Source organism: Neopelma chrysocephalum, unplaced genomic scaffold (genome assembly GCF_003984885.1).
Source record: "Neopelma chrysocephalum unplaced genomic scaffold, ASM398488v2 Primary Assembly neopelma1_25, whole genome shotgun sequence".
In the NCBI taxonomy this organism is placed as follows: Eukaryota; Metazoa; Chordata; class Aves; order Passeriformes; family Pipridae; genus Neopelma; species Neopelma chrysocephalum.
In genome coordinates this window covers 26,807,690-26,832,469 of record NW_020897694.1, presented here as the reverse complement: position 1 = coordinate 26,832,469, position 24,780 = coordinate 26,807,690, and the positions used below count along the sequence as shown (strand labels likewise).

Sequence of the window (24,780 nt, the reverse complement as noted above, 5' to 3'; positions counted from 1 at the left end):
GTGACTAAGGCTTGTTGCTGTGGTCTCAGTCAGGAGCCAATAACAAGCTGGACACATTAATCCCACATGTAGGACTGTATTACACACGGAGTTGCCAATTACATCATGATATAAAGTAGTTCTGGTGCAAAGATTAGTCATCCACGAACTCACAGTCCTGAGGTAAGAAAAATCTGTTCTGCTTCTTAATGAGACTAGAATTTGGCAAGGTGCCAGTCATGTCCAGTGACTGCCAATCTGGCAGTGCTGTCTCCAAAGTGGGATGAGGGTTCTGCCACATTGGATTAATGATGAATGGACGAGAAAGAATCTCTGTGGGATTCATAAAGGACCCATGAATGATGAACTATAAACATTGTCTTTTTTTTTTTTTAAATAAGGAAGATATTCTGCCTGATGAATGCCAGCAGAGGTGAGAGATCCATATGGAAGGACTGAGTCTCTGACCACACAGGTCAAGAAAGCATCTAGAGCAGAGTGGCTAAGAGAGAAGACAACCTTTTAAAATTTGATCCTTGTGAAAGGAAGCTAGTCTATTTGTTTACTTATTTTTATACCAACAGTTGTTAAACATTTTTGAAACTGAGTAGTTTAGGATGTTGTAAAGAAACATTTGCATCTGTGTTTATGTTAACTAGTGTACAAGTTAATAATTTCAAGGTGATGCCCACTACTGTGTGTAATGAGTAATAAGACCAGATTACTGAAATACTCTGATAAAATGCCAGATCCTCCAGACAATGCTACAGTGAAAACAAAGGGTGCCAAAAGGCAATTCTGAAGATGCTGCACAAACTCAATGAAGTAGCAACAGTGCTGAGTAAAAAGAAACTTTACCTGACTACAGTTAACAGTAGAAGCACTGTCTGTAACGAAGCACAACAGCATGACAGAATTGAATTTACATTTATTTTACATATTTCTTATCACATACAAATTGTTTTTCTTGACTATGGTTGTATTTCACCTACTAGGAGTATGTATTTTGCCTTCTTGAAAATAAAGACATTAACTATTTCAACTATGTTATGCATTATTTAAAAACTCTAATTATGTGTATGCACAGATATATTTGAGGAAAAAGTAACGACTGATTTGGGAACATTATCACTCTAAAAATATAATGGAATAATAATCAGAAACAACACTACTCAAGAAAAAAAGAAACATTTCCAAATAGAACAAACCTTTAAAACCAGCAGGATAGACTTCAGGAAGGAATTTAGTGCTGATGTCTCCTTGAACAAAGCGTGGATGGATGATCACTTCTCGCAGTAAAGAAATATTGTGAGCCACACCTGAAAACAAAAAGCAAATCAATACAAAATCAGATAACAATTATCACAAGTTACATTAGGAAACTATTTATAAAAATATGAACACTTGTTCTGGAATAAATACTTCTTCACAACTTTGATACCATAGTACTGATGTAATTAATGTAGATTTATCAGTTTTGTTTCACTCCTGCCTCAAGACACCCCCTCTTAAACACTCAGTTTAATCAAAGTAAACAATCTAAATTTTAACCTCATGAAGCCTAACTCAAACACCTAGTTAAATCAAGGACAGTAAGCATAACCAAGAGACTTTTAGCTCAGTTCTAGAAGATGTAGGCAAGACCAGAGCCAGCTGTAGGCAAGACCAGAGCCAGCTGTAGGCAAGACCAGAGCCAGATTAGCCATTTCATGGCTAATGACAGTAAATATTAACTCAATTCCAATGACCCCTGCATGGAAGATATGCACCATGCTACACCCCAATCACAATAATGAAATACAGTAAAAAGTTTTGCCACTCAACATATAATTTTACAACATTTGTATAATTTGTAACTCATAAGAGACTCCTGTGGAACAAAGAAACTCATTGCTTCCTCCATATGTACCTTTATCCAACCCTGCCTGGTCAATTCCTTTATTGAATGCCTCAGTTCCCCTTCAGCACTACTCCATGACCCTGTTAGGCATTTGCCCCCCCAAAAAATTATTTCTTTAATTTAAAAATTATTTATTATAGAGCCTTTATAGCCAGTTTTGCCCTTTAATTTCTTTGAATATTACATTGCTTTATTTTTTCTGAATTTCTTCATCTCCTTTCATTCCACTTCTCAGCCTGTCTCCTCTTTTTTTATTTTTCTTTCCCTTCTTTTCACCTATTTTTGGCACCGACAAAGAAAAACAACTTCTAACAAATGCAGTCTAAATCTACACAGCTCAAAGTGTCGGACTAGTACTTGCACACAAAACAGTAAAGTCCACCGCCCCTTCTTCACAGATGAGTAAAAGATTAACCTTCTCAGAGAGGAAAGGAACAAACCATATTCCATTTCCAGCTCAGGTTGGGAAAAAAAAAACCAAACATAATGAGTAGGTATCAGCACAAAGTATGTACTCAGGATAGTTAACACTGGAAAAAAGATTGCTAGGGCAAGATTTTAGAGACAGTGATAATGTTCAAAAATGGATTAAAGAAACACCTGTCAGGACCAGATATAGTTGGTATACCTTAGTTCAGACAGTGGGTCTAGATGATTTTATTTTTTGTTGAATAACTTTTGTGTAACTAAGTCAGTAACTTAATGCCAAACTGCACTTTGCCAGAAGTACTTGCAGTTTAGCACTGAATATGATGGTCATTAAAAGTTATTTCCCTGTAATACTAAATACAAGGAAGTCTTTATAGGAGTTTGGAGAGGAAAGGTGGTGCAAAAAAAAAAAAAACGAAAAAAAATCCCTAGATCATTTAAATTGTCTTCTCCTTATTGCAAATAATTTTCAAAAAGAAGATACTTTCTCTTCAGAGAGTAGCACACAGGAAGGGAAGTTTAAGATAAGAAAAGTTTAAGCTAAAACCACCATCTTTATCTCACTTTCTTCTCAATTTTAGAAAGAGATTGAACAGAAAATCTGAAGAGCCATGAGAGTTCAATCCCAGTATGATTACACAGAATAACACTGGCTCATATACATTAATATTTCTTAAGGGAAGCTGAAATAGACATGCAGTTCAGGAGCATCACATGGGTGGCTGCAGGTGTTGTTCTATTCCAGGTATGGATAAATGAGGAAGCTGCTATGGGAAAGAGGTTATCCAACCTCAGCTGTGCACATTCTCATCCCTCAGGAAATACAAAGTAATTCACATTCTTTCCTCTCAATGTCAGAGGAACAGGTAACTCCAAATCACACTGTGTTTGCCAGGTCATATGAACTTTGGCTTTAGCTGCACACCATGAAGTAGAAAATGCAGAGTACATCACAAAACAGTTTATTTTGTAAAAATCTGTCTACACATTCAGATCTCTTGTAAACCACAAAATTCTGAACTTCAACTTTAGATATGCTTACGATTGTGATGACATGATTATGATTAATGATGACATGACTCAGTTATTTGCACTTTTTTCTAAAAGCTTTAATTTTAAACAACACTGAATAATAATTCATTGTAAACTCAAGTATTTAAACTGTAAATTAAGTTATTTGCATTTTTTTTCTTTATCAAGATCTCACCAAAGCAAAGATAATAGCAGCACAGCAAATGCAAAGTGCCATGGCTATAGAAGGAAATTCTTTTGCCCTTCTACTTCTTTTTCTTGTGTTTTTCCAGTTTAGAAGCATGAACGACATTCTTGTTATTTTATATGCAGACCAGCTCAAACAGTTTCAAGGCTTTTTTCCCCTACTACTCTGCTGGTGTGAATTTTCAAGCTCTATGTGTGGCCATCACTGAAACCACTTTCAACACACTGCGTCAGTCTCACTGAATCATGAAGTCACAGCTTTAGAGACTAGTTCACGAGCCATTAAGTAGCACATTACAGAACTAGTTCAATGATGACATGATAAAAATTTGTCCATTTGATTAAAAGATCAGCCTCCTTTTGTTGTCTGCGACATAAATAATCATTCACAGACCCTGATTTCATAAACACTGAATGAAATTCACACTGCAACTCCACTAAGTAAAAAAAAATTAAAAATCTTATGCTAAGTGACTATAACTCAGAAACAAAGAACGTCTGCCTTCGGCTGCTAAAATTCCCCCCCCAAAATTTCCTATTTGAATAGTAAGGTGAAATATCACAGAGACTTTATCTATTAAGCATAGATTCAAGACTATAATTCAAATACAATGAGGAGCTTTTCAACACTGCCCAACTTCGAATCCAGGATTTAAACACGCTACAATGTGTAACCAGATCATCTCACATTTTTCTTTCCTTAACTGCTATAAGATCCCTGGTGAGACGATGGCTGTTGACAGATGAGAGAGTTTGTTGTCTCAACTGACTGCCCAAAAAGACCTAAAATCAAAAAAGTACTATGGAGTATTTTTAATTATTTCCAACTTGCGTGCACCAAAAAACCAGAGGCTTCTGTAATGTTTTAAACTCCAAAATTCCTCTAATAAGTTCAACAGACAAGCCTAGGTGCTTGGGAAGCAATATGACATATATTTTACATACGCAAACTAAAAATTTAATACACAAGTTTCCCTTTAAAGTATCAAGAAAGGCTATCTTTATCAGTCCCTGTGATCATTATGTGAGCAATGACTGCATGGTTGATCTGCTTCTCAAGACTGAGTTGATACCTTTAGTGATGTTCCAAATCATATGAGGGTTTTTTTTTTTTTTTAAAAAAAAGTACCAATGTAATCCTTCAGAAGTCTAGAAGTTTTAGATTTGCAATTTAGCGTGACCTCTGTCAAAGTTCATAAGGTCTCCATCTGTGTGTAAGTAACTGCTAGGCTACAGAAATATGGACCCCTAGAGCAGCTTGCTCCTGACTACCTGCTGCTTCCAAAACACTGGCCAGACATTAGCCTCACACTCTCACAGGATCAAACAGAGGCTAACAGGCAGTGCTTATTTCATGCAAAGTTAGACACTAAACTGAAGTATATTGTATTTATGTTGCAGTGGTTTTCAGGGAATTTTGCTTTTTCTTGACCAGGTCTACAGTCTGCCAGGAAAAAAATCACATTTGTTAGCGTGACAAGCCATGACATTTTCAACAAACAAACAAAATCCTTAACTATATCAATTTATTTCCCCCCCGAAAACAAAATTTCACTTCAGCACCATCTTTTTTACATTAAGATTGATGCAGAACTGCAGTTACAGTTATATTCTTCTTTCCTTTAAGTCAAAATACAATAAAAAATAATAATCACTGTTCCTTGTACCTCTATTGTTTCATTTCACTTGGTTGTATTCTTCATAAAACATTACATCAGTAGAAACTCAGTTTAAGATATACCTCTTGGGTTTCAATTTTTACACACCATTTTCCAGAATACATTTCTAAAAGAGAGCACACCATCATTTAACTTCTGGAGATCTAATGAAATTTTTAAAAATTATATATTCATATGTTTTATATAAAATATGTATCCTGAGGTTCCATTAATTTTCCAGTTAAATTGTAGTTATTGCCTAATGAATACAGGAACACACTAAATAATCACACTGTTCCCCAAAGCTTATTAGCAACCCCTGTTTGAAGAAGCCCTCATTAAAAAAAATAAATTAGAATCAGAAGAAATTACTCTCTACCTTGCCTCCTTCCCTTCCTCGTTCTCTGCCTTAAAAACTCTAAGTATACCAGATTTTTCACTAACTTACAAAATGTAGCCTAACTCCTAAGCTGTCCTCACAAGAAAACAGCAACATGACAATAAAATCCATTTTATAGAAAACTAATTTTATAGTAGGTTTATGAAAAGGATATCACACCACATTTTTACTCACTAAAAATCAGAAGTTGGAATGCCAAGGCACAAAACCATAGGCAATGTTTTCACTATAAATATTTACTGACACTAAATATATTCAGTGTTGATTAGCCTTTTTACAGTATTAAGCTTCTGTCATCTTGATGCCTGCAAACACGAATCTGCATTTATCCACAAACTTAATTGGAGTACTACATGCCTCTCTGTAGATAAGCAGTTGAACAGACTTAACTTGCTGATAATTTCAAGTTGTGCTAAGTGGAACAGAAGTAACTTTATCTGCATACATACTGATTGCAAAACCAACATGTGGAGTACAGTACTAGAGGTTTCTCTTTTTAGAAATCCAGCAAAGCTAAATTATCCCTCAACAATTTAAATGCTCAATAAGAATATATGTGATGAAGCTTAGAAGGCATCCTGTTTCTATAAACAAAATATTAAAAAAATCTTAACTAAGCTCTGCACTGAGCATTATGAAACACTGATTACATTACTGTCCACTTTAAACAGACTATGAAAACACCACTTACTTTCAACACATGAACTTCTCAAGTCCATTATTACTACCCAGCTAGCCTCCACATTTGCAATTCCAAAAGTTTTCATAATATTCCCCCAAACCCTCAACATTCAACTGTTTAATTGTCTTTCAAAGCTTGTGTTTTGCTACAATTCACTTCAGAGCAGGCTATATGCATACAAAGTCCCATCCCAAGAGCAAGAAAAATAGGTTTTTAGCTTTGTAATTTTAATACACAAACATCCACATAAAATTGTCACATCGTATCATTACACCACTGACCCTCAGAGCTGAACATGTATTTCAATTAAAACAATAATTCTTTCAGATACTCAAGTCTGGACATCACAGACCTCAGAATAAAGGGGGGAAGAAGAGAGGTAAAAGCAGATAATATATGATAATATCCTACTGTAAAAAAACAAGTTCAAACTGAAACTAGATTTTGTACTGCATGCAGTTCTGAACTTCTTAACAAGAGGAAGCAGACCACTATTTACAGGATTAGCAAACACATATGAATGGTTGAATCAGTAGAATAATTGGAAGCAGAAGTTAAGCAGGCTTTGTCAAGAACAAATGAAAGAAAATGAATGGCCATTCTGCCATCATCTCCTCAGCCACCCCTTTACTCTAAAGATGGGGAATAGAACACTAGGACAACTTTACACCTAAGTGCCATAACTAGAAATAACAGCACTTGTGTTTCAATGCCTCCTCAACCTGGCACATTGTATTTCTTGTTTTTCACTGCCACAAGTCTTTTTTCCTTAATAAAAGAGAAAAAAACCCACACAAACAAAACCAAAAACTTACGTGACAGAAAAGGTACCATGCACCAATAAGACTGGCTTCCTCTTTTATCTGTACTTCAGTTGTTCTTCCCTCTTTCTTTTCCATAGGACAGCAGTAAACTATAACCCTTCCTAAATTACACACCATAACATTCCACTGACAAGTTGCCATTCCCACTCCCTCCCTTGTGACTGGCTTAAGAAAAGGAGAAGAGAAACAGAAGCAGCATCTTCTCTCATGCTAGCATCTGAACTCCAAGCTGATGCTACTAAGCATCCTGAAATGGTCCTTTCTAATGATTTCAACCTAAGCTTGTTTCTTTCCCTTCTCCAATTTCAGTTTCCACACCGATACACTTGGAAACCTGCTGGTCCCTATTGCAAAGGTGAGAACACAAATACTCTTGCAGATGTACCAGTGCGTTACCTCTGCTATGCAAAAGGGAAAATCCACAGTTCAGTTTTATGACCTATTGCAGCACTTTTCAAAAGCACAACCATAAAAAACAAGGCTCATTTCTTTTTTAAGAACAAACACTATATGTAGTTTTTGCAGTTAAATAGGCTTACACACAAAGATTGTTTTGTTCACAATACCAATGAGCACACTTGCATACTTCCATGGGATCAGAATACAGGAGAGTGTAAAACTTACAAGTATACTGCCATTGAGATGAACCTTTTAAGTTAAAACAATCATTCAGTACTTTATGATGTTTGGATCCAAAATAAAGTTTATTGTGAAAAGTTTTGTATCTGAAATTAAATTATTTGAAATATATTATAAAATACTAAAATTAAAATTGAGGGCTTTTTCTTGTGCTCTAGGATGATCCAGGGAGGTTGGACCACATGACCCACTGTGGTCCCTTCCAACCTGACCCATTCTGTGATCCTTGGAAAGCCAAGCCCTTCTCAGAACACTAAGCACAGCACTCTTTTTCCTCCCAGTTAATGTTTACAGTTGCCAAAACTCAAGACAACAGTTCTGCTGCCACTTTTCTGGCAGGTCTCCCCTCATATTAGAGTTAACTTCTATATTCCCCTTCCCCTCAGACATTCACCACAATTATTTACCACTTTTCTGTTTTCTTTTCTATGTTTGCTCTTTTACCCTATGCTGGACAATTCTCCATTCCCAGCTGGTGGTTCCCTTATTTCCCCCTCATTTCTACTCCTTCTTGCTCTATCTGCTGTTTATGCTTTCCTCAGATGTTCCTTTTCCCACTCTTCTTTCTCTCAAATGGTCTACTACATTCCTCTCTCCACACAGCAAGCAGGAACTCAGAGAACACTTGACTTGACACAAAGACTGTTAATTTCATGTTACTGCTTTACATTTGAATGCGCAGGGAAGATAAAAAGCGAACAGAGGTCAAAGGAAAGATTACAGGAATCTCTGCACTCAAGCTACCTGTCCATCAGACCTCTAGTGAATTAATAATCAGTTCTACTTGCTGCATAAGCATAATCATTTATTTTATCAAAATAAATAAAACCAACATTCATAAATAAACTTTCCAGAACTTCATACTGGATTTTACATATGCCTTTGACAAGGTGGTGTTAGGTAAAAGGTTGGACTAAATCTCAGAGGTCTTTTTCAACTTGGTTGATTCCGTGAAATGAACACATTATGCAGCATCAGAAAATACATGACAAACACATGCTAAAATTTTAGAAAAACTGAGAAGGAAATCATACCATATCATGTCTACACACGCAGTAGATAACAGATACGTTGAGAGGCATTCTTTCAATACCCTATTTCTGTTGTTCAAATTAAACAGAAAAGCAAAACAAAGTTTCTGAAAAAAGTATCATAAAATAAGAGAGATGAACTACTAACAACAGTCCACGCTCACAGGAAACAATTTGTGCCTCATCCTGACGAGCAACAGTGCCTCTGTGCTTGACTGACATCTCAAACTTTTGAGTATTCACAAATTATCCAGTAACTACTGGACAAAACAAGAAGCATATCTTCTTGAGACAAATCTGGGTTGGACCCTTAACATGAATCGTCCCTGAACTACACTGGAAGACCGAGAGCTAAAAATGCTACCTACTTAGATCCTTTCTGATTCAGAAGTCAACAGAGGAGTCAGTTCCAGTCAGAACAATTTAGACTGTAAAGAACCTCAAGAGATCATTTATTCCAACACACAACTGAAAGAAGTGCTATCCTAGACTTTCATCTACTCCCGTTAATAACAATGGAGATATTACACTGGGGGAAAAAGATGGAGATTACATTCCCATGACCACATTTAATCTATCTTGACGCAGTCTTGAGTTAGTTACACTTTTAGAATCTACAAATGAACAGACTATATTATTTCTTATTTCAGTGTGCACAAGTTGTCACCAAAAACGTAATAAAGTGTTAAGGCAACAGGCATTTTCAGGGCACAGTATTGTTGCAAATATCCCAATTTGATTTATTCAACATTTATAATGAAGATACTGCTATTACAGGCACTATATGATGCAGCCCTGGTTGCTTAAGTCTAATTTTGCTTAAGTCTGCTTTCTTTACAAATATTAGACTATTTTTTTTAATTTAATTGATTTCCTTCATGATGTTGTCAGACAGATCTAACTGGGAAAGACATGTAAACCACGAATTCAAGGCCAGGTACTATCTGGTCCTAGAAGACAAGTCAATAAAGACTGTAGTCTGAGGACTTGTTCCCTGTAAGCTGAATGGAGCTAAAAAGCAATGGGGTAACTTGTGGATATCCTAAAGTCACAGCAGTAGAAACTGAATGTTTGCTCATACAAAAAAGTCCTTGCATTTCACACTGCCAGCATGTCTCAACTCAGCCTGATGAGTCACCCTCCTGGAGGGTCACTGTGCTACTTCAGTCCTGGATTCTCTAATGGGACCGTCATGAATGATATTATTGGTGGCAATAATATATTGAATTGGTGGCATTTGCTCCAAGAGGACACTTGTCTTCTAAGAACTGGATAAAAACCACTGATTTCACGCAGGTCAGTAAGCAACCATCAAAACAGTAGTGACTAAAGGTCCTTACCAACTTTTGCCTGCTTTTAACTGGTGACACAAAAGTGATGGGAAAGACTCCATCCTCCATTAGCAGTCCCTAAGCTACCCACTACATAGTCCTTAACCTGTTACCCAGTCACCCTATCCCATTCCCACCCTATGTGAGTGAATGAGCATCTTTGTTTACGGAAATTGCAATCCTTGGGAATTTAAATCTAAAATTCTCACAGTGTACATTATCAGTACAACTGACACTGACTTCAGCTGGTATTACTTAACTAAAATGCTTTGTAACTCAGAAGAGACTTGTAACTTACAGGGAAAAAACACACTGTCTCTAAAACACAATGCAAACATAAATGCTGCTTCCCAGGAAATCATGAGGGCAAGAGGGCTGTGTTCTGAAATAGGAATCTGAAGCACACTATTCAGGAAGACTACGGTAATCTCTAGTTATGTACAAGCTTGCTATTCAAACATAAAATCAAGTCACTTCAAAACTAGATTAAAAACTATTCTGTGTCTTTTACTACTAACAAAAACTCTGTTATGGAAAAAAGTTCATGTAAGGCACTTTACATAAGATCAAGGTGGTTTAATACTGTGTTTCATACCACCTAACATTTTAAAGTAAAAACATGCACAATCATTTTAGAAAAAAAAGGAGTTCTGCACATGTCAATGCAGTTTAGAACATTACAGACTGGACAGTTTCTACCAATTACATTATCAAGAATCATAGGTAAAAGATACTTCAATATCAACAAATTTTCCACTTCAACTGAACACTGAGAAGAAACTATCAGCTGTTTAAAACTACACAAAAATCCCGTTGGTTTTCAAATAGAAACCACTAGCTACTACAACTAAAAATGTGTTCTGAAAATTCATCTACTTTTGAAACGTATGGTACCTTTCATTTTGTGCTTTGCAGTACTTTAAAAAAGAAAACATTCCCTCCCTGTAGTCCATGTATTATCTCTTTCAATATATTTAATAGATTAAGAGCTTTTTTCAGATAGAAATACTACAGAGATATCAGACGTGAACACTTAAATGCGTACTAATAAAAAGACTGTAAAAACCTCAAGAATACAAATTAGTACTTTTCTGGTGTAAAGTGTCATATCCTTTAAAGGCATTTATATATCTGTGGAACTGTTATTAGCTACATACACATCTGTGTAAAACACCTAAGAACAAATGATCAGGTTCCATCCCACATTATAGCACACAATAAAAAATGATGCTTCCCACACAATTGCAATATTCTCATTAAATATAATACCTCTAAGCATCACTTGCTACTAATACAACTCAGTGTGAATCCAGAGCCTGTTTCTGTTAAAAACAACACCAACAAAAAACAACACCAAAAAATCCCACCTCACATCAGTCAACTACAGTGATATAAATTTCTCTGTCATATAAATTTACTCAGCTGTTATACAGCAGGGGATTACATCAGCACATTGTACTGCAATAGTCTAATGGCTCAAGTTGCACCAATATAAAACCCACTTTAGAGTTAGTAGTTCATTTACAATGGTCAATTCTACCATGTATCTAGATACACTGTGGTAGAGGGCTGTTCATTTTCCCCTAGATATATAAATCTTTCAAGTATGATACAGCATCTGTAGTATTCAGCAGCCAGCATTAAAGCCAAACCAAGTTTTACAGAAACTTTACAGAAATTTTTACCTCCTTATCCTGAGTTGTCCTTCCTATTTTCCATAAGGAAGACCTAAAGATTTTTCCCACACAAACCATGACCTCCCTCACTAAAACTTAGTAAGAATGAAACTGGTCAGGGCTGATTCACCCCTGCTGCTTGTAAAGGCTGGAAGAACAGCTACATCTCCTATGCAGTGAGCCAGCAAGAGCTGAAACACATGCTGACCAACAGTCTACATCTGTATTTGCCCAAACCTAAAGAATTACCTTGAAAATAAGAAAAATATATACATACAAAATTAAATACTGCATTATGATATCTACTATCAATATACTTAACTCCTATAAAATGGCAACTACTTTAAAGTTCTTACAGTACAGTGGCCTTTTTTTCCCCTCTACAACATAATAAATCAATTATATGCTACCACTCTGTGAGAACTATGAGTTTAAGGAAATTATTTAAATATTTATCTCATAATATTCATGGAAAAAAATGGATGATAAAATTGTCTCTTTACAGTTGATGTATCTTCTCAGCTTAATTAACACAAGCTTCTCCCATTTTAATTTGCACTTAAGAAGCAGGAACTTTACTCAATTTGCTAATTACTATGTTTTCAAGCTGTTTTCTTGAAATAGATGACAGCCTATCACACTAGGAATCCAAATTTCTCTAGTTACCTCGAATTACGTAATTGTCCAAAGCCTCTTCCATTCTTTTCAGTGCTTCAGCTCTATTAGAGCCATAGGTAATCAGCTAAAGAAAAAAAAAGGTATTTACGTCACCTAGAAATTAAATGTTTGTCTCTAGAATTTGAATAGCATTTAAAAATGAAAATGATTTGCAGAACTTCTGCAGTCACAAAACTATTTCTTGCACATTATCTGTGCTTCAGAAGCTCCCTGAAACATCAAGAAAAAACTAAGATATCTTAACCCATTCACTCAAAGAAGGCCAATCACTTTTCCTTCATACAAATTAAAGCATTTAAACAAGTTCTCAGAAAAATCAGAGCAAAGGTTCAATATCCAAGTTGAGTCTCCTGACTCTTAATGCCTAACCAACTTCAAAAGATGTAATTTTTTGGACAACTGAACTCTGACTATAATGTCATATTTTAATTTCACCAATATGTTACTGATGAATAAGAACTAACACTAAGAGACACTATCAACCATTTCTTTCAATGCTTCTTTTTGGAAGCAAGAATTATTGACATTTTCATCCTGGCTAGACTATGTTAACAGAGATAGATTAGCAGCATCTAAATCAGGCAGTACTGGCTGATGTTTAAATCAGAATCTTTTTAATAGTTAGAAACTGCAAGACAAATAAATTACAGTGTCAAAAGGTAAAAAGAATTTTATTTAGAAGTGACACTAAATTTCCTCCACTCCACATCTTCCTTCACTTTTATATTCCCTTGAGGCATGTTATGCCTGGCACCTTCAAAATACTGATTTACCAATCCTTTAACATGCTCTCACTTAAAAGATTCATGCATAGAATTAGTGCTTTACCTTTAGTATATTGAAAAACAGTAATCAACTCACTTTTGAGATCATGGGATCATAATAAATGCTAATATCACTTCCTTGTTGTATTCCACTGTCAACACGTACCTTCAAAAAATAAGAAGCAAAAATAATTACATACTAGTGCGAAAAAAAAATTTCAACCCGAGGATCAAATCTACCCATCAGCCTTACAACAAACACCCACAAAGCTTATCAGGTATATTTTTCCCTCTGGAAGAACTAAAATAATTATTTGTTTTTCAGAGAATCTGAGAGGAGGGAAGGGAAGCTTTTTCCTCCACGAGGAACATTTGAAAATTATTCTCTCCTTTAAGAGAAACTTGACTGCAATCTTCAGTCAATAGTCAAAATTCTCTTTTGTTCTCCAGAATGCACAGTAAACATACTAAATTTGATCTAACAATTCAGGTGGTGTTACACATTAGCTTCAACTCTGAACATATCCAATTCTGATTTACTCCCTGGAATAAAACACAGTTGTAATTATTTTTTCTGATTGGCATGAAGGATGACCCTTATAATCACACCCTTTCTGCATCTATATATAATCACATTCCTCATGTTCCACTACAGCTCTTCCAAGGGCTTCAGTAGGAATAAGAAGTAGAGAGCATTCAGCAGGAACTTTAGAGTTCTGCTTTATCAGCTCCATAGGAATACCGATCCTGTGGGTTTCATGTCTGTAACACTTTCCTTCTCTGCCTCACCCTCTCAACTGTAAAACATTTTTTTTCTGTTGCTGCTGTTCCCCCAAGGCTTTAATGTTTACACAGCTTTTTCCATGCCTTTGCTTTGTAAGGACACAGCCTCAATTAAAGCTCTGATTCTGCAATATTCGTGGAAAAAAATAACACAAGTTCAAAAATTTCTTTTGAAGAGGCTGATTGCTGTTAACCAGCCAACAAGTTAGTTAGTATATTGCTGATTCTTGTTTTCACCTCTCAGTTTGATTTCATCACTGTAACAATGAGGTTAGCCATATAAAACTTTTCAAATGAGCCATTTCTGGGGAATAAATATTTATTAAATTGCTGCTTTTGAGCACTGGAATCTGAAATATTTTTTAAAAAATAATCAAAATAACTCGAGAGTGATAAACACATTCTGGGGATCATCAGGATGGAGGGCTCTAATCAAAGCTGTTGAAGCAGCAGGGCTCCGATACACCGCATTGTAAAGGGGGTGGGAAAGAGGGTCCTGGAATCTCACTTAAATCTTCACCTGTGGGAAGGAACCTTTGTAATAAACAGCAGCTCATCTGTCTGCAGCAAGGCAGAAAAAGGTCAATGCAACGGCTGTTAGGCCTTTAATATTTTAATTTAGGCAATTATCAAGGGACCACATGTAGAACCTCTTGTCTACAGAATCCACATGAGGGCATGATGATGACTTTATTATCCAAGTGACATAAAAAGATACCCTAGCAGGTGTACTCACTTTCTTCAGTAAGAAACAGTGTCTGACTAGTTTTTAGGACATTATCTTTATTTTAGAAAGAAATCTGCTTATTAATAAATTTATATTTATATATTTATGCTTACATATTTATATATAATTTCCTCTTTATTTGAGTTTGTTTAGTATATTTATTCATATATAAGGCAGTATTGCTTCTCTACCTCTTTAATCACATCTTATCTGAAAGTGCTTTATCTATGTTTAACTGGGCTCCCCGCTACCTACGTGAGGTACATTTAACATTAGCTACTGACAAGAAGGTAGTTCAGACATATCAACATTACAGAAAAAACATGCAGTGTATATCTTAGCTTCCTTTCTTCACACTTTTCCCTATGTACAATATCCTAAAAAAGTTTAAAATTTTTTATAAACAATCGCATAATTTCCTTTAAAAAAAATCTGGAGTCCCCTGTAGAAGTTTAATTTTCATAAAATAAATTCAAGATGACTGAAAAAAATGACAGCAGAAAAGCAATACATTTATACCATCTTCAGTTCTCCCTGTGGTGCTCACATTTTCAGAGCCTGGTAACAGTAGGTGATTTTATAAACTATATGGTGTGACAGAACTTAATGAATATTGGATGAAAAAGAAACCCTAATTCAATAGATACTCACCGTAATGTGCTGAACTTGATAAACAACAGCAATATTTACTAGACCTCCAGCATTTACTTCTGCTTAACATACTTCCTTTCTTTTAGCCACTATTTAAAATATCAAGGAAAGACTAGGGTTCAAGATCCTGCTCTATCCTAGAGCTCATTCCTATTACAGGCCCAACACTTTGATGTTGTATTATCCTTATGTGTTATTACAGTAGGACAACAGTAAAATGAAAGATAAAAAATGCTTAAGAGGTTAAAAAAAAAAAAGGCACAATCTATGTCTCAGTCCTGCAATGAACTACTAGTACATCAAATTCAACTTAGGAATACTTACAGATTCTAGTATTTCTCAATTCTCTGCTGTATCTAAGAACTTTTTCTTTCTGGTAAGAGCCATTAAAATACCAGACTGCCGATCACATTGGCAAAGAGCAATGCTGGAGCTCTCCAGATATGGCAGTACATGTTGTGCAGGAGCACTGAACATCAAAGATTACTAACACAGTACAGGGGTTTGTTTGTGGTCACTTATCTTAAGCTTCATTATCAAAGACAAAAAACGCTTGGTATTTATGAGTAACACGTTCTGAGGACATTACAGACCACATAACAAAAACAGCCAGCATATTCCTCTCTATGGCTAAGCAACAGCCCTCACCAGCCACGTACGTACACCAGTTCCACCAGCATGAGCAGCTGACACATAGGCACAGGTAGACAATCAGAGCTAACTGGAGACACAGAAGAAATGAATTGCAAATACATTTGGCAATACACTATTTATAAGCTGAACTCACTGTGACACACTACAAGTCTCTGCTAACTTTTCCTAAGATAAATTGTTGACAATTCTAAAATCTAAAATGGGGAAAGTAAACACTGTGATACAATGGGCCTGAAACACTGAACCTTTTTAGTCATATTAATTTTGTTCTTAGCAGCATGACATTCTCAGGAGAGAAATTAGTTTCACAGTGGCAGAAATATATGTATTAAGACACCAATTCATGAGTGTCTACATAAAAATAGTTGTTCTATTTTTAATACGACAGTAGAAGAGGAAGAGAACAGCCTATACACTCCATACGAGCTCCACAAACCATTGCTCTGAAGCCTCCAGTGTAATTAAAATCTTTTTCTTTGGTACCATGATGGACCACGAGAAGCAATCAGGCATCTCCCACCCTTCATTTTCAATTCACCTCTCCCCTTAAGCACAACTCCCAGCCCACCCCATCTACCTGACAAGTGACAGCCCAATCTGATTAAATGCTTGCAAGGGAGGGGACTCATGGGCCTCCATGACAGGCCAAAAGTGATCACCATGGAGATACATAATTACAGCTGTCAACGCATCTACTGTCCTGCTGGCATCAATTTGATTGCTCCCAGCAATAATGATAGACAAAGCTTAGTGTGCACTCTCCTACACCCAATCACTTTATCTATTCCGTGGTCCATTTAGCTGACATGCAACATTCACATAAGCAAATAACAGCAGTAAGCAGAACATTTAAGGCATTTTAATTGTTTTTTCTTTGTATGGATGGCTTACAAGCGCAAATGTTATTACATAAAACTCCTGCTGCAGCATTAATTGAAGAAAGATTTGGTGGGACAAAGACTGTAGGGGGTATAGTTTGTCCATTATCACTTGTACTTTCAACAGGTCTCACGTTTGGAAAATTGCAAATTGCAAAAACTTGCAAGGGCAAAATGTTTGACATCCTGTTAGCTATTACAACATGGTGAAAACTTCTAACAACCACTGGAGTATTCATTATAAATTCTTATTAAATACACTCTTTATTTCATTAAAAAGAAGTTTAGATACATCCAGTGATACCTTTTTCCCTCATCTCCTCCTTAAGAGTATATAATGGCTTTTAGATCTTCACAATTTTTTTCTGCTTTTAGACTTTGAACACAGCATGAAGCCTTAAAGACCAGAAAGGGTCAGGTCCCTTTGGAAAGTACATGGGCAAAAACAATTCAGAAAGCAAAATAAATCATATATCCAATAACATCTCCACATTTACGATTCCTCCTGTAATCTTTCACTATTTTCAGACTGAATAATTGTATTCACAGATGGTACAGTCTCCTCATTCCACTAACTGACAGTGTCATGTATATGTGCACTTAGACTACCTTGATTTTACAGAAAGGCCTTTAAACATAGCAGAAAACATTGTTTGTTAAACAGCTATTCCATATAGTTAGACTATATCCTGAAACACGTAATAACTCATCTTTAACATCTACAAAGCTAAACAAAAAGCACTGGCAGCTTCTCACCAGTGTCCCCAGTTCTCTATGCTTAAAGAGCTGACTCAACATTTCACTGTCCTTTCCAATGGCGCCAGTACTTTTACTAAAGCTGTGTTTGAAAAACTTAGGTTGAAAGTTACAGAACAAATTATTTCAACACATAATGATTTCCTGTTACACCCAATTTGAATATTTTCAACTAAGCTTGGAACTGCATATTTTTAGCAGTTTTTCAGATTGCACAAATCAGTTTTTCTATGTCCTATCCCCTCTCTGGCAAAAAGCTGGAAAAAGGGCCTGATTTACAAAGCCGCTGAGCATTTATAGTCTCTGCCTATTAGAGAGAAACTCAGCACCTACGAAAAACAGAACCGAGTTACTTACACTTGGCACATGCAATGGTTCCTGATACTGAGACAGTTTACCAATGGATGGCAGACCAAAAGATTTGTAGGGGTCCTGAAATAAAATTCAACAGGAGAAAGCATTAAGCTTTTAAAGATGTGGAGCAGATAATGTTAAAAAGCTCGAAGTCTAACAAAAACTGCTACTGGAATGACTTTGTTTTCTTCTCCAGATTTACTTGTGTTGAAGAATATTTCTTCATCCATCTGCCCCTGCAACTCCAAACAGAAATGGAAGCATATAAATTCTCTTGCATCAGTCAAAAAGCATGAAAAAAGTGCTCTGCACACAGTTACAGTACACCACTAAAACAAAAGATGAAGAGACTACATTTTCATTAGCTATATTGTGCCTTGGAAGAAGGATGGGAAAGTATTCAGAATGGTGGGGCTGAAAAGAAATAAGAAAAAAATTCAGAGATAAAAAGGGACATTAGAAATTCAATAATCTTAAGAAATCAAACCATTCTTTATGCCTTTGGAAATCTCCTGCATAATGCAACATCAATATAAACTTAACAGGACAGCAAAAAAAATATATGGCCTACAGAATTACCAAATTCATGGCAACATAGTTGGATTCATTACTTCTAAATGTGAGGGGATCCAGGTTGAACAAAAAAAAAAAAAAGACTCAATCATCAGTTACTCCAGGATAAAGCCTACTAATACTCAGAATAGCTTCCATGCCAATCACAGGACAAATACTTATTCTTTATCAAAATAGTTTGCACAACTTGTTATCAGTAGAGCAAGCTGAAGATTATGTGCATGTCACAAAGGGGGGGAGTGGAAAAGTAAAATAAGATGCTCTAGGTCAGAGAAGTCACAATAGTTAAGCAAAGGAAGAAACATCTGAAAACACTGAATTATTTTTAAAAAGCAGAGTTACCTAAAACATTCCTGAAACAAAATTAAGAAAGCTAGGCATTATTTTCTAGGCCCCACCCCTGGCAGTGCTCAAAGCCAGGCTGGATGTGGCTTTGAGCAACCTGGTCTAGTAGAAAGTGTCCTTGCTCACAGCAAGAGGGGTGGAACTAGATGATCTTTAAGGTCCCTTCTAACCTAAACCACTCTGTAATTCTATGATTTTTTTACTTAAGAAATCTTGATTTCCATGTATTAAAAATGACAGTAAAAAGACATTACCTTGAAATGTCCTAAACGTGACTGAAAATGGGTTTTAAATTTTTGTAAGCTTATTTAAGGTGAGATAGAGAGTCACATCATAAAGGTATTGTTTTGGAATGTACTTTGAAAGTTTGTCCTATAACCCGTAGTTTCAGAAGACGAGTAACTTGCTTTTCAACAACCTTTCAAAAAGTTTTAGTAAAACAACAAAAATTCTGTAAGACGTTAAATTTCAACTGTCTTTTTAAGTCAACAAGTTTCAGATTTCAGTCAAAAGATTTCACAAACCTGGAAACAGTAGTTAACCGTACAAAATAACTCCAGCAATGCATCATTAAATGTGAACAGAACATATAGGTTTATTTCTAATGACATTTGCTCACTTACCTCTTTTACCATCGTTAATTTTGATTATCAGAAAAAAAGCTATGTTGAAATACACACCGTATTTTTATTGAAAAAATAAGAACTCTACAATTCTACAAAACCTCATTAACCATTCATGTTACATGCTCTAAATCATGACTTTCATATGATATTCCTTGACTTCACCTTGGCATCTATCCACACCTGGGTATTATGACGCCAAAATTCAACCACCTACCCTCCTCCCCATTACCACTCATTTACCTCAGCATAAACTCGACATTCAACCGCCCAGCCGTTGATGGGAATATCAGCCTGTTTGTGCCTGAGAGGGTAACCCTTAGCAACACGGATCATTTCTTGGACTAAGTCCAGGCCGGTAATGCATTCTGTGACGGGATGTTCAACCTGCAAGGTCAAGAACTGTCAGTCAGTAGGTAACAAAAAACAACAACAACAAAAAAATGCCTCTCTGTAAACAAAACACAGATAAACAAGAAATTTGACCAGCCAAAGAGCAGACAAAGAATATGTTTATGTTTTGTTCTTTTTCCCCAAAAAAATTCTGCTTAAACTCTGGCAACCACCATCTTTGCAGGGGCAGGAAAAAAAAAAGAAAAAAATTAGCAGACTACAATAACTAGGAGCAGCATACAAAAGGAAAACTAGAAAGGTCACCTAGAAGGAGTTTTCAGGGTTTTGGGTTGGGGATTTTTTTGCATTTATTTTACAAATTCAAATGCACCTGGTGATGATGAGTTAATTTTTCTTTGTTTGGAAGCTTTTCCCATTCAATTTTGTTTTTAAGAGACTCACACTGTATTTTAACTGAAAATCTCAAAGTAGCTAATAATCAACCCATTCTGCTACACTTAACATGGCACAAACAGGAGCCACTTACAATTTTCCATAGAACTAGACTACCCTAAATCTCACCCATTCGCCTGCTTTCACTAACCTGTCCTGACAAGCAACCAGATTAGCGTAATCTTGCATCAGCGCAGTGTAGCAGAAATGAGCAGATGGATCCTTCAATTTTTTCCCCCTCCAGACTTATCTGTTTAGTGCTTAGCATGCACAATAGCTGGGCTGGACCAGCAGAGTCACTCTGCGCTCTCAGCAAATTGCCGCTAACGGCTTTGGATGATGCTTCCATGGGAATACCCGTCGTTCACACTCACCCAGGATGTGCGTACAAGCATGCACACATGTGTGCACATATGCACATACACACACACTTCTTCCTTCAAATGGAAATAGAAATTAATACCTTGATTAACTTTAAAAAAACATTTAACTAGGCATAGGACAGAAAAAAGCACCCGAAGATAGGAGGGCGCATCCTATAGATCAAGTAAAAGGTAGGCAAGCTAAAAGCATGTTCTTTGCACAGACACAGCTGTAAGACTTTCCATACAGAAATTATGACAGAACTGCCATTTTTATTATAAAATGTTAGTGCTCCAAGGGCCAAAATACCTTAAGAAAACGCACCTCACTAATCTTTCTCTATCATGAGATGTCATACTATGTAGCTTTTCTGACTGAAAAGGTCACTGACCAAAAAACTTTGTTCTTTCTTCCTTCAAGTATATGAGTATTAAGGAAACATTTAGTCATTATAATAATATTGTGGCTTACCAGAACAAGTAGATGCTTTGGTCTTTAAGGAAAAAAAAGCTTTGTAAAAATAAACAGATGGCATCCATAATTAGCCCTGTGTGTGCTGTGAGTTTGCTTAGAGTTTCAACAACATTTTAAGACATTTTGACATAATTTTAATGACAAATCATCGCTGAAACAAGCACCTATTCTTTGAAGGACAAAAGTGACATTGAAATGGAAATCTGATTATACAGTTTAAGGATATACCTTTGGGATTCAATCTTGATTCTACCTAACACATGATACTCTCCAGCATGTCAAGCTTAATAACAGTATTTTGAGAATCTATGAAACATCTCAGTGTCTATCCTGCAGTGTTAAATTGAAGCAATTCAATTTCTATTAAGACTTGAAGTTTCTATTAAAACTCCCTAAGTTTTAATAGAAAGTTATTTATCACACATTCACATTTGGACAACTAAACTTACTTTCTTATTTTGGAACCTAAGTTTTAAAAAGTTACCTTTGAGTTAAGAAGAGGTTTGGAATTTTAACATTCCAGATAATTAAAATAGTTTTTATTTTTCCAAAGACTTTTGCATTATTTAGTTATACTGTCATTTTTCTTGGATAGCCATTGGCATTCCAGACTCAATAGCTTCATTGTTGTTTTCAGTTTTATTGTTGATGATCAAAATAAGATGGAATGTTTCTGGAAAGAAAAATATTTTTGTTGTTTGGTTCTTACGACTCACAAACATTTATTTAATCCATTCTTCAATACAGATCTTTGACTTGGTCAATATTTTCTTCTGTTTCTTCAAAATACTCCCTTTGTGTCTCCACACAAAACAGCATTCAGAAAACATGTACAGGAAAATTTTTTGAGGGTTTGTTTTTTGTTTGTTTTGTTTTGGGTTTTCTTTAGGGGTGGGGAGAAGTTCTGCTTTCTTTTAGGACTGTGCTTCAACTAGCGCTGTTTAGGCGTAACGTAGGCAATTCCAATCATATCACTAATTTGGAGGTACCAAATACATTTTAAATATGTTTTAGTATTCATTAAGACCACCAAATGACCAAAATGGGGTAGAAAAGAACTTTAACCTTGAAATCCTAGTTGACTTATTTGTAACTTCAACCTTCCAGTGAGATGCACAACTCAAACTGCACTTCTTTCAGCATTTGCAGTTTACTTTCAGCAAGGGGACGGCAGGAGGGGGTCAGCTGAGAACAACAGGACAAGCAATGAAATTGATCAGCAATAACTCTCAATTAATCAGCTGCCAAAAGTAACACCTTTACTATCAGTTCCTTTACTTATACCAAATCTGGTCATAAACAATTTATACCAAGGCATCATTTCAATGCACTTAAGCACCATACATACCTCTTTAAAGTCTTACTCCCCATTTTCTGTGACACAAACACACACACATCATCATTTTTCTGTAAATTGTCACTTATATTCCTGCTTTCAAGTCCACAAAGCTATACCTGCTATGGCCAGCAATAGCTATACACAGTAAAGTGAAAGCGCTGCCCCTTCATGGACCTGCGCGATCTGCTCTTCTTCAGACATCTCACAGCAACCAGATTTCCTGTGAGCATTGCAAGTTTCTTTGCTTCAGTAACCTCTTCCCGTATATACAACAAGAGACACTAGTGGCAAAGCCCATCAGAAAATAATAACTAAGTGCCAGTTTATACATGCTGAAGCAGGTACAAAAGATAAGGGAAAACCTACCAATGTCACAGTCCAATTAGCATCCATCACCAGAACAGTATGGAAAGGCTGCTAATTCTCCTCCTGTTCTGTGACTGACAGCAGTCTTAAAGCTCTACCATAGTAGGGTTCATCCACAGCTACAAAAAACAGTCATGCAGTTTTTATGGACAGTTGGAGCTAAAAGTTAAATTAGTGATGACTGCTCCCCTTATATTCAGGAGAATAATTTCAGGACACATTTTTCTCAAGACTATCAAGGTACTCAGATCTAATAGCAAACACTTCTGGACACTCTCACAGACTGCTCTTGTCCCTCTGTGTATAAGGCATCAAGTTACTCACACACCAGTTGGAGCATTCAAGCACACCACATCAGCCAAGAAAATCTAAATTTCAGTAGACTTAAAACTATAGCCTATGTCACCCTACTACTGTAAGTCCCTAGATGGTGTCATATACCCCTTTACATTCAGATAAATAATCTCAAAACTAACTTTCAACATACACCTCAGTTTCCAGGAAATGTGATTCACCTGGAGTCCCACAGGCTTTGCTGCTGCAGCCAAATTCAGTATCAATTGACCCAAACACACCAACTTACAGATGCTTCTCAACCCCCTGTATTTCAGTAAGCCTGGTTTCTATTTCGGAGAACTGAACAGCAGAAGTGTACACATGTTCTGCTCTTCAGGCATGCAGGCTTCCTCACTACTATGAGCAGGAACACTCTGGGGTCACATCTTTCTGCAAAACAGTTCACATGTATATGGGGTTCAGCAGCACACAGCAAAAAACAGCTTTTCATAAAGGCTGCTGAAGAACAGACAATGGTTGGATTAATGTACAGAATGAATGAAAAGCACATAGGAATATTTAACAGGCAAACTCCTATGTTGTTATATACTGTGTCTATAGACAAGGACAACATGTGCTGTTTGTTTTCTGATTTATTATTACGTGATTAAACAACTGAAGGCAACCAGAACTACAAAAATTTCCACCAGCTAAGATGCTTGGGTTTCCCTAGTAAGATGTACAAAAAAGAACTAATACACAAACATTTGGTACCAACTAATATTTTAATCACATTAACTCTGAAAAAATGTTTAATCTACTTCCTCATAGGAAGTTATCCAAGTTATCTTCCAATAATCATTGACACTGGATTTTCAATTTTTCTTTGCAAGGATCTGTTTCTATATTGTATGGGACAGATGCAGCTTTCATAGCCTATGAATTCTGAATCTGCCCTTTCCGTGTTTTAAACAAATAGCACACACTTTAGGTCAACAAGTAAATTAGCTCACAATTTCAGTATAACTTTCTCAATTAACATCCTGCACTTCAAAAAAAATTTCTTGCAATTCAGTAATTCTACACAATTTCCTTTCCGCTATATACTCCATGTAAAAAAAATAAAGAAACTTTCATCCACAAAACTTATACTTTCTTTCCCAAAAATGCAATTCTTGCTTTTACTGTATTTAGCAGCAGTACTGAATCCTGCAAGAACTGCAGCTGTTCTTGGTTTTGCTTTACATCAAATTCACCAAAGCAAAGAAACTCACGTACTCTTTGAAGAATTACCTTTTGCTTCTTTACTTATTAAAAATGAAAGAGAGTCTCCTCTTTCTCTACTTTTTTTGATAGTATTTTATGATAGTTACGTGGCAACGTTGTCTCTAAGATATCACTCCATGCCCTGGCAGCACTGTTAATGGCATCTTTCAGTTTCAATGACTTACACAAACAATGTTGTTCTCTTCTGTCAACAACAATTAGCAATGCTTTTCTGTAGTTCTTTTGGGAAGCCTGAAAAGCAGACAACCAGTAGCTACATAATGGAAGTTGCATTAGGAGGCAAGAACGTGGCAAAAATCTGGTTAACTGTTGTCGGCTGACCCTCTTGTGTGAAAC

At 36.1% G+C, this 24,780-nt stretch overlaps 1 protein-coding gene across 1 annotated transcript in view; it reads right to left on the bottom strand.

Moving 5' to 3' along the window:
* PCCA (propionyl-CoA carboxylase subunit alpha) overlaps positions 1–24,780 on the bottom strand; it is a 281,091-nt gene that overhangs the window by 141,777 nt on the left and 114,534 nt on the right. The window contains exons 14-18 of the mRNA XM_027675186.1: positions 19,797–19,940; positions 18,016–18,090; positions 13,307–13,375; positions 12,434–12,509; positions 1,188–1,298 (exon numbers count right to left, since the gene is read on the bottom strand). Coding sequence (XP_027530987.1) covers positions 1,188–1,298; positions 12,434–12,509; positions 13,307–13,375; positions 18,016–18,090; positions 19,797–19,940 — 475 coding nt within the window. The remainder of the gene's footprint in view (positions 1–1,187; positions 1,299–12,433; positions 12,510–13,306; positions 13,376–18,015; positions 18,091–19,796; positions 19,941–24,780) is intronic.